At 57.6% G+C, this 11,048-nt stretch overlaps 1 protein-coding gene across 1 annotated transcript; it reads left to right on the top strand.

Annotated features, from left to right (window-relative positions):
- The first annotated feature begins 2,252 nt into the window (after positions 1–2,252).
- On the top strand, positions 2,253–10,692 carry CYC1 (cytochrome c1). Its single transcript, XM_079333015.1, has 7 exons — positions 2,253–2,403; positions 3,125–3,321; positions 6,517–6,643; positions 7,517–7,674; positions 8,990–9,150; positions 9,420–9,520; positions 10,399–10,692. The coding sequence occupies exons 1-7, from the start codon at positions 2,296–2,298 to the stop codon at positions 10,501–10,503; spliced, it is 957 nt and encodes a 318-aa protein (XP_079189141.1). The 5' UTR covers positions 2,253–2,295; the 3' UTR covers positions 10,504–10,692.
- Positions 10,693–11,048: the final 356 nt, after the last annotated feature.

Here is an 11,048-nt window from a genome sequence, read left to right as displayed (position 1 = left end):
CCCAGCAGGGCCAGGCCCATGGATGGTCCCACAGAGGGAACCCCCCCACCTCCCTCCACAGACAGTGACAACTCTGGAGGGACCCAGAGACCCCCAGAGACACGGACAGACCCACACAGAGCCACGGACAGATGGACCCATGGACAGACTGACAGAGCCAGGGACAGACTGACAGAGCCACAGACAGACTGACAGAGCCACAGACAGACTGACAGAGCCACGGACAGACTGACAGAGCCACAGACAGACTGACAGAGCCATGGACAGACTGACAGAGCCACAGACAGACTGACAGAGCCAGGGACAGACTGACAGAGTCACGGACAGACTGACAGAGCCACAGACAGACTGACAGAGCCAGGGACAGACTGACAGAGTCACGGACAGACTGACAGAGCCACGGACAGACTGACAGAGCCATGGACAGACTGACAGAGCCACAGACAGACTGACAGAGCCAGGGACAGACTGACAGAGCCAGGGACAGACTGACAGAGCCACGGACAGACTGACAGAGCCAGGGACAGACTGACAGAGTCACGGACAGACTGACAGAGCCACGGACAGACTGACAGAGCCAGGGACAGACTGACAGAGTCACGGACAGACTGACAGAGCCACAGACAGACTGACAGAGCCAGGGACAGACTGACAGAGCCACGGACAGACTGACAGAGCCAGGGACAGACTGACAGAGTCACGGACAGACTGACAGAGCCACAGACAGACTGACAGAGCCAGGGACAGACTGACAGAGTCACGGACAGACTGACAGAGCCACAGACAGACAGATGGACCCATGGACAGACTGACAGAGCCACAGACCGACTGACAGAGCCACAGACAGAGCCAGGGACAGACTGACAGAGTGGCTTTGTTGGGGGCGTGGTTTCTCTATGAAAAGTTGCTTCGCTGAAGGGGCGTGGCTTCTGTAACATAATGTATTATACTGAAGGGGCGTGGCTTCTGTAACATAATGTATTATACTGAAGGGGCGTGGCTTCTGTAACATAATGTATTTTACTGAAGGGGCGTGGCTTCTGTACAGATACATGTTTTGCTGAAGGGGCGTGGCTTTTATTGAGGGCGTGGTTTCTGTATAAAGATGGTTTTACTGAAGGGGCGTGGCTTCTGTACAACGACACATTTCACCGAGGGGCGTGGCTTATATTGGGGCGTGGCTTGTTAAAGGGGCGTGGCTTCTGTACAATAACAATGTTTAATGCAGGGGCGTGCCTTTGTTGGGATCATGGTTTCTATGGGATTGGGGTCTCTCAATGGGTCTGGGGTCCCTAAAGGAGTCTGGGGATGGCTCCACCCCACAGCACCCACAGGTATGGGGGCCTGAAATGGGTCTGGGGTCCCTAAATGGATCTGGGGTCTCTAAATGGGTCTGGGGTCTCTAAATTGGGTCTGGGGTCTCTAAATTGGGTCTGGGGTCCCTAAATTGGGTCTGGGGTCCCTAAATGGGTCTGGGGTCCCTAAATGGGTCTGGGGTCTCTAAATGGGTCTGGGGTCCCTAAATTGGGTCTGGGGTCCCTAAATGGGTCTGGGGTCTCTAAATGGATCTGGGGTCTCTAAATGGGTCTGGGGTCTCTAAATGGGGTTTGGGGTCCCTAAATGGGTCTGGGGTCCCTAAATGGGTCTGGGGTCTCTAAATGGGTCTGGAGTCTCTAAATGGGGTTTGGGGTCCCTAAATGGGTCTGGAGTCTCTAAATGGGGTCTGGGGTCTCTAAATGGGTCTGGGGTCTCTAAATGGATCTGGGGTCTCTAAATGGGTCTGGGGTCTCTAAATGGGTCTGGAGTCTCTAAATGGGTCTGGGGTCTCTAAATGGATCTGGGGTCTCTAAATGGGTCTGGAGTCTCTAAATGGGGTTTGGGGTCCCTAAATGGGTCTGGGGTCTCTAAATGGGTCTGGAGTCTCTAAATGGGGTTTGGGGTCTCTAAATGGGTCTGGGGTCCCAAAATGGGTCTGGGGCTGTCCCTGCCCCATAGCACCCACAGGTATGGGGGGCTGAAATGGGTTTGGGGTCCCTAAAAGGTCTGGGGGGTTTGGGGTTATGGGATGGCCCTGCCCCGCAGCCCTGAGGGGGCGTGGCTTTCATGGGGGCGTGGTTCTGCGCAATGACGTGGCTTTGGGGGCGTGTCCCACCCTGCGCTTCCCCCTCCCTCCACCAGACGGCGCCGCAATTTACAAAAAGCGCGCCGGCATGTCACGTGCCTCCCCGTGACGTCACCACCGCTTCCCTTGACGTCAGTTCCGGGGCGTCGCGGCGCGTCCCCTCGACCTCGGCGATGGCGGCGCTGCGGGCGCTGCGGGCGCTGCCGGGCCCGGCGGGGCCGCGCCTCGATCCCCGCGCGCTGCTGCGGCCCCGGGGCGGCCCCGGCGGCGGCTCCGCGCCGGTGAGGGCGGGACGGAGCGGGGGGAGCGGGGAGGGAGCGGGGCCGGGCCTCGCCTCACGGGCTGAGGGCAGCGGCTGCCCGGGGCTGCCGGGGCGGCTCCCTCACCTCTCCCGGTGACCCCCGACCCTGCCCGGGGTGCTCCGTTCCCCCTCCCGGTGTCCCCGGTGCTGCTCTGGTCGCTCCGTTCCCCCTCCCGGTGCCCCCCAGTGATCCCCGGTTTCCATCGTTCCCTCTCCCGGTGTTCCCGGTGCTCTATCGTTACCTGTCCCGGTGCTCTCCCAACCCCCCCCGAGCCCCTCCCGGTGTCCCCGCCCTTTCCCGTGTCCTTTACCCGCCCTTCCCGCTCTTCCATTCCCGTTATTCCCGTTGTTATTCCCGTTATTCTCTCTGCTCCCGCTCTCCCCGGGACCCCCCGTGCCTTTTATCCCCCCCCGCCCGAGTTTTGGGGTCCCCGGTGTCCCTGTGTCCCCCCCAGGTGTCCCTGACCTCACCTTGACCCCCTTTCACCCCCCCCCCAGCTGTCCCCAGGGTGTCCCCAGGTGACCCTGACCCCCCCAGGTGTCCCTGTGTCCCCCCAGGTGACCCCCCCTGTCCCCCCAGGTGTCCCTATGTCCCCCCCAGGTGTCCCTGAACCCCCAGGTGTCTCTGTGTCCCCCCAGGTGACCCTGACCCCCCCCAGGTGTCTCTGTGTCCCCCCAGGTGACCCCCCCTGTCCCCCCAGGTGTCTCTCTGGTCCCAGTCTGGCCGCCCCCGTTCCCGCCGTGCCCTGGCCGTGCTGGGGGCTCTGGCGGGGGGGGGGTCTCTGGGCGTGGCGCTGGCGCTCGGGGGGGGCCCGGTGAGCGCGGGGGAGCTGGAGCTGCACCCCCCGAGCTTCCCCTGGAGCCACGGGGGGCCGCTCTCGGCGCTGGACCACGCCAGGTGCGCCCCGGGGGGGTCCTGGGGGGGATTTGGGGGGTCCTACGGGGGCTTGGGGGGGATTTGGGGGGGATTTGGGGGGGTCCTAGGGGGGCTTGGGGGGGATTTGGGGAAGGTTTGGGGATCCTAGTGGGGTTTTGGGGGGGCTCTGGGGGGGGGTTTGGGGGAGATTTCGGGGGTCCTAGGGGAGTTTTGGGGATGCTGGGTGGGATTTGGGGAGTCCTAGAGGGGTTTGGGGGGGATTCGGGGGAGATCTGGGGGGTCCTGGGGGGGGGGGGGGGTTGGGGATGCTGGGTGGGATTTGGGGGGGTTTTGGGGGGAGTTCGGGGGTGCTGGGTGGGATTTGGGGTGTCCTAGGGGGGTTTGGGAGGACCCTGGGGGAGTTTTGAGGGGGTTTTGGGGATGCTGAGTGGCATTTTGGGGGATCCTGGGGGGCATTTGGGGGAGATTTGGGGGGTCCTGGGGATTTTAGGGGGGGCCCTGGGGGAGTGATTTGGGGGGTCCTAGAGGGGTTTGGGGGGTCTGAGGGGGTTTTAGGGGGCATTTGGGGGTGCTGGGAGCGATTTGGGTGTGATTTGGGGGGTCCTAGGGGGATTTTGGGGGTCCTAGGGGGGATTTGGGGGTGCTGGGTGAGATTTGGAGGAGGTTTGGGGGATCCTAGGGGGGGTTGGGGGGATTTCGGGGGGTTTTTGAGGCGCTGGGGGGGGATTTGGGGGGACACTGGGGGGGATTTTCAGGGTGCTGGGGGCGATTTGGGGGAGATTTGGGGGGTCCTAGGGAGGTTTGGGGGATCCTGGGTGGGATTGGGGATGCTGGACCATACCAAGTATGGGATAGGGGGGAAATTTAGGGGGTCCTGGGGGCATTTGGGGGGAATTTGGGGGGTCCTGGGTGGGTTTTGGGGGGTCCTGGGTGGGTTTTGGGGGTCCTGGGTGGAATGTGGGGGGTCCTGGATGGGATTTGGGGGGTCCTGGGTGGAATGTGGGGAGTCCTGGATGGGATTTGGGGGGTCCTGGATGGGATTTGGAGGGTCCTGGGTGGGTTTTGGGGATCCTGGGTGGAATGTGGGGGGTCCTGGGTGGGATTTGGGGGGTCCTGGGTGGGATCTGGGAGGTCCTGGGTGGGTTTTGGGGGGTCCTGGGTGGGTTTTGGGGGGTCCTGGGGGGTTTTGGGGGGTCCTGGGTGGGTTTTGGGGGTCCTGGGTGGGTTTTGGGGGGTCCTGGATGGGATTTGGGGGGTCCTGGGTGGGTTTTGGGGGTCCTGGGTGGGTTTTGGGGGGTCCTGGATGGGATTTGGGGGGTCCTGGGTGGGTTTTGGGGGTGCTGGCCCACATCAGATACAGAGATTTGGGAGTTTTTGGGGGGTCCTGGGGGGTCTGAGCCCCTCCCCCACAGAGGGTCCAGGTGATTTTGGGGGTCCCTGAGCCCCCCCTCATTCCCTTCCTGTGTCTCCAGGGGGGTCCAGGTGTGCTTGGGGTATTTTTGGGGTGATTTTAGGATCATTATGGGATTATTTTAGGATTATTTTGGGGTATTTTAGGATTATTTTGGAATTATTTTGGGATTGTTTTAGGATTATTTTAAAATTATTTGGGGATTATTTGGGGATTATTTTAAAATTATTTTGGGATTGTTTCAGGATTATTATACAATTATTTTGGGGTATTTTAGGATTCTTTTGGGATTGTTTTAGGATTATTTCAGGATTATTATGGGTTTATTTTAGGAGTATTTTGGGATTATTATGGGATTACTTTAGGATTATTTTGGGGTTATTTTAAGGTTATTATGGGATTTCTCTCTCAGTGTCCACAGGGGGTTCCAGGTGTGCCCCAGGTGTGTTTGGGGTATTTTAGGATAATTTTAGGATTATTTTAAGATTATTTTGGGATTATTTTAGGATTGTTTTAGGGTTATTTTGGGATTATTTTAGAATTGCTTTGGGATTTATTATGGGATTATTTTAGGATAATTTTGATATTATTTTAGTATTCTAGATTAGGATTATTTTGGGCTATTTTAGGATTGTTTTGGAATTTAGGATTATTACGGGATTACTTTAGGGTTATTTTAGGATTATTTTAGGATTATTTTCTGATTATTATGGGATTATTTTGGGGTTATTTTAGGGTTATTATGGGATTTCTCTCTCAGTGTCTGCAGGGGGTTCCAGGTGTACCCCAGGTGTGTTTGGGGTATATTAGAATTATTTTGGGATTTTTGGGGGATTATTATGGGATTGTTTTAGGATTATTTTGGGGTTACTTTGGGATTAATTGGGCATTAATTTAGGATTAATTTACATTTATTATGGGATTATTATGGGATTTCTCTCTCAGTGTCCGCAGGGGGTTCCAGGTGTACCGCTAGGTGTGTTTGGGGTATTTTAGGATAATTTTAGGATTATTTTAGGATTATTATGGGATTGTTTCTGTCTCAGTGTCTGCAGGGGGTTCCAGGTGTACCCCAGGTGTGTTTGGGGTATTTTAGGATAATTTTAGGATTATTTTAGGATTATTATGGGATTGTTTCTGTCTCAGTGTCTGCAGGGGGTTCCAGGTGTGCCCCAGGTGTGTTTGGGGTATTTTAGGATAATTTTAGGATAATTTTAGGATTATTTTAGGATTATTATGGGATTGTTTCTGTCTCAGTGTCTGCAGGGGGTTCCAGGTGTGCCCCAGGTGTGTTTGGGGTATTTTAGGATAATTTTAGGATTATTTTAGGATTATTATGGGATTGTTTCTGTTACAGTGTCCACAGGGGGGTTCCAGGTGTGCCCCAGGTGTGTTTGGGGTATTTTAGGATAATTTTAGGATAATTTTAGGATTATTTTAGGATTATTATGGGATTGTTTCTGTCTCAGTGTCCGCAGGGGGTTCCAGGTGTACCCCAGGTGTGTTTGGGGTATTTTAGGATAATTTTAGGATTATTTTAGGATTATTATGGGATTGTTTCTCTCTCAGTGTCCACAGGGGGTTCCAGGTGTACCCCAGGTGTGTTTGGGGTATTTTAGGATAATTTTAGGATTATTTTAGGATTATTATGGGATTGTTTCTGTCTCAGTGTCCGCAGGGGGTTCCAGGTGTGCCCCAGGTGTGTTTAGGATTATTATGGGATTGTTTCTGTCTCAGTGTCCGCAGGGGGTTCCAGGTGTGCCCCAGGTGTGCTTAGGATTATTATGGGATTGTTTCTGTCTCAGTGTCCGCAGGGGGTTCCAGGTGTACCGCCAGGTGTGCTCTGCCTGTCACTCCATGGAGTTCGTGGCTTTCCGGAACCTCATCGGGGTCACCCACAGCGAGGCCGAGGCCAAAGCACTGGCAGAGGAGGTGACAGAGGGGACACTGGGACACCTGGGGACAGACAGGGACACCTGGGACACCTGGGGACACATGGGGACAGACAGGGACACCTGGGACACCTGGGGACAGACAGGGACACCTGGGGACAGACAGGGACACCTGGGGACACCTGGGGACACCCAGGGACACACCTGGGACAGCTGGGGACAGACAGAGACATGTGGGGACAGACAGGGACACCTGGGGACAGACAAGGACACACAGGGACACACCTGGGACAGCTGGGGACAGACAGAGACATGTGGGGACAGACAGGGACACCTGGGGACAGAGAGAGACATCTGAGACACCTGGGGGCAGACAAGGACACCCAGGGACACCTGGGGACAAACAGGGACAGCTGGGGACACATCCAGGGACATGTGGGGACACACCCAGGGACACCTGGGGACACACTCAGTGACACCCCTGGGGACAGACAGGGACATACCCAGGGACACCTGTGTCTCACCTGTATGTCACCTGTCCCTGTCCCTCACCTGTATCTCACCTATCTCACCTGTCCCAGGTGGAGGTGCAGGACGGCCCTGATGAGAACGGGGAGATGTTCATGGGGCCCTGCTGTCCCTGTGTCTCACCTGTCCCTGTGTCTCACCTGTCCCTGTGTCTCACCTGTACCTGTCTCACCTGTCCCTGTGTCTCACCTGTCCCTCACCTGTCCCTGTGTCTCACCTGTCCCTGTGTCTCACCTGTCCCTGTCTCACCTGTCCCTGTCTCACCTGTCCCTGTCTCACCTGTCCCTGTCTCACCTGTCTGTGTCTCACCTGTCCCTGTCTCACCTGTCTGTGTCTCACCTGTCCCTCACCTGTCCCTGTGTCTCACCTGTCTCACCTGTCCCAGGTGGAGATTCAGGACGGCCCTGATGAGAACGGGGAGATGTTCATGCGCCCCGGGAAGATCTCGGATTATTTCCCCAAGCCGTACCCCAACCCCGAGGCAGCGCGGGCAGCCAACAACGGGGCACTGCCCCCCGACCTGAGCTACATCGTCAATGCCAGGTATGGGACAGGTGTGGGACAGGTAATGGGACAGGTAATGGGGACAGGTAATGGGGTACAGGTGTGGGATTGGGGTCACCCCACAACGGGGCACTGCCCCCCGACCTGAGCTACATCGTCAATGCCAGGTATGGGACAGGTAATGGGACAGGTAATGGGGACAGGTAATGGGGACAGGTAATGGGGTACAGGTGTGGGACAGGTAATTGGGACAGGTAATGGGGGACAGGTAATGGGGTACAGGTAATGGGGTACAGGTAATGGGGACAGGTAATGGGGTACAGGTAATGGGGTACAGGTAATGGGGACAGGTAATGGGACAGGTAATGGGGTACAGGTAATGGGGTACAGGTAATGGGGACAGGTAATGGGGGACAGGTAATGGGGTACAGGTAATGGGGACAGGTAATGGGGACAGGTAATGGGGTACAGGTAGTGGGGACAGGTAATGGGGACAGGTAATGGGGTACAGGTAGTGGGGACAGGTAATGGGGTACAGGTAATGGGGTACAGGTAATGGGGTACAGGTAATGGGGTACAGGTAGTGGGGACAGGTAATGGGGACAGGTAATGGGGACAGGTATGGGACAGGTAATGGGGTACAGGTAGTGGGGACAGGTAATGGGGACAGGTGTGGGTACAGGTAATGGGGACAGGTAATGGGGACAGGTGTGGGTACAGGTAATGGGGACAGGTAATGGGGTACAGGTAATGGGGACAGGTAATGGGGACAGGTAATGGGGTACAGGTACAGGTGTAGGGTACCTGTAATGGGGACAGGTACAGATACAGGATTGGGGTCACCCAGCAACAGAGATTTTGATTATTGATGTGTCACTGATCCCACCATTCATCAGTTATTGATCAGTTATTGGTTATTGATCACCCCACAGGCACAGGGTGAGGATTGCATATTCTTGCTGCTCATGGGGCACTGTGACCCCGTTATTGATCAGTTATTGATTATTGATCAGTTATTGGTTTTCAGGCACGGGGGTGAGGATTACGTGTTCTCGCTGCTGATGGGGTACTGTGACCCTGTTATTGATCAGTTATTGATTATTGATCAGTTATTGGCTTTCAGGCACGGGAGGAGGATTACGTGTTCTCGCTGCTGACGAGGCACTGTGACCCTGTTATTGATCAGTTATTGGTCATTGATCAGTTATTGATTATTGATCAGTTAATGGTTTTCAGGCATTGGGGTGAGGAGTACGTGTTATCTCTGCTGACGGGGTACTGTGACCCCGTTATTGATCAGTTATTGGTCAGTTATTGATCAGTTATTGATTATTGATCGGTTATTGGTTTTCAGGCACGGGGGTGAGGATTACGTGTTCTCCCTGCTGACGGGGTACTGTGACCCCCCCGCGGGGGTCTCCCTGAGGGAGGGGCTCCATTACAACCCCTATTTCCCGGGGCAGGCCATCGGCATGGCCCCGCCCATCTACGACGAGGTGCTGGAGTACGACGACGGTACGGGGGGCTGGGGGGGGCTGGGAGGGGGATTCGGGGGGTTCTGGGGGCATTTGGAGGGGTCTGGGGGGGTGCCCTGCTGGGGAATTGGGGAGGGGTCTCAGGGTGTCCTGCTGGGGAATTGGGGGGGGTTCCAGGAGGATCTCAGTGGCTCTGGGGGTCCTCAGTGGGTTTTGGGGGTTCCCAGTGGCGTCTTGGGGGGGGGTCTCATTGTTTTTTGGGGGTCTCAGTGTATTTTGGGGTCCCACCCCCCTTTTTTTTCCCCCCAGGGACCCCCGCCACCATGTCCCAGATTGCCAAGGACGTTTGCACCTTCCTGCGCTGGGCGGCCGAGCCCGAGCACGACCAGCGCAAGAAAATGGGGCTCAAGGTGGGCAGGGGGCTCAAGGTGGGGGAGGGGGCTCAAGGTGGGGGAGGGGGCTCAAGGGGGGGAGGGGGCTCAAGGTGGGGAGGGGCTCAAGGTGGGGGAGGGGGCTCAAGGTGGGGAGGGGGCTCAAGGTGGGGAGGGGGCTCAAGGTGGGGAGGGGGCTCAAGGTGGGGAGGGGGCTCAAGGTGGGGGGGGGGGCTCAAGGTGGGGAGGGGGGCTCAAGGTGGGGAGGGGGCTCAAGGTGGGGGAGGGGGCTCAAGGTGGGGAGGGGGCTCAAGGCGGGGAGGGGGCTCAAGGTGGGGAGGGGGCTCAAGGTGGGGGAGGGGGCTCAAGGTGGGGGAGGGGGCTCAAGATGGGGGAGGGGGCTCAAGGTGGGGAGGGGGCTCAAGGCGGGGAGGGGGCTTAAGGTGGGGAGGGGGCTCAAGGTGGGGAGGGGGCTGGGGGGCTCAGGGGGGGAGGGGTCTCATGGGGGCTGGGGGGCTCAAGATAGGGAGGGGGAGGGGGTGGGCTCAAGGTGGGGAGGAGGCTCAGAGGGGCTCAGGGGGGATTGGGGGGGAGGGGTGTTTTGGGGTGGCTCTGAGGGGCTCAGAGACCCCCCCGCAGACCCCCCATGTCTCCCCCCCCCAGCTGATCTCAGGGCTGCTCAGGGGGTTTTGGGGGGTCTCAAGGGGGGGGTTTGGGGGTCTCTAGGGGGTATTGGGGGGCTCAGGGGGGGGGTTGGGGGTCTCAGGGGGGTGTTTGGAGGTCTCTAGGGGGTGTTTGGGGGTCTCAGGAGGTTTTTGGGGGTCTCCAGGGGGTTTTGGGGTCTCTAGAGGGGGGTTTAGGGGTCTCTAGGGGGTTTTGGGGTCTCAGGCCCCCCTGACCCCTGTGTACCCCCCCAGCTGCTGCTGATCTCAGGGCTGCTCGTGCCCCTCCTGTACTACATGAAGAGACACAAGTGGTCGGTGCTCAAGAGCAGGAAGATGATTTACAGGCCCCCCAAGTAGGGCCTGGGACCCCCAAGTGGGGGGCACTGGGCTCCCCCCTCCCCAGTTCCCAGCCCCCCCCACACTTGGGGGGCCAGGGAGGGGCTGTGGCTCCCCCCTCCCCCCACCAAGAGGGGCCTTGGGGGGTTCAAACCCCCCCCTCATGTTCAGCCAACCCCAACCCCGGCCCCCACGGGGGCTGGGGGGTGGGAATAAAACATGGGGCTGACAGGAGAGCTGTGGGGCTGGGAGTAAAATCTGGGGTCACAGGAGAGCTGTGGGGCTGGGAATAAAACATGGGGCTGACAGGAGAGCTGTGGGGCTGGGAGTAAAATCTGGGGTCACAGGAGAGCTGTGGGGCTGGGAATAAAATCTGGGGTCACAGGAGAGCTGTGGGGCTGGGAGTAAAACATGGGGCTGGGGGTGGAAATAAAATTGGGGTCACAGGAGAGCTGTGGGGCTGGGAATAAAATCTGGTGTCACAGGAGAGCTGTGGGGCTGGGGGTGTGCTGGTGTGGGGCTGGGAATGGGGCTGGGGGTGTGCTGTGGGTCAGGCCATGGGTCAC

This window comes from Erithacus rubecula (assembly GCF_903797595.1).
Source record: "Erithacus rubecula genome assembly, contig: scaffold_700_arrow_ctg1, whole genome shotgun sequence".
Classification (NCBI taxonomy): domain Eukaryota; kingdom Metazoa; phylum Chordata; class Aves; order Passeriformes; family Muscicapidae; genus Erithacus; species Erithacus rubecula.
The sequence above is the reverse complement of the archived record's forward strand: the minus strand, read 5'-3'. Positions and strand labels throughout refer to the sequence as shown.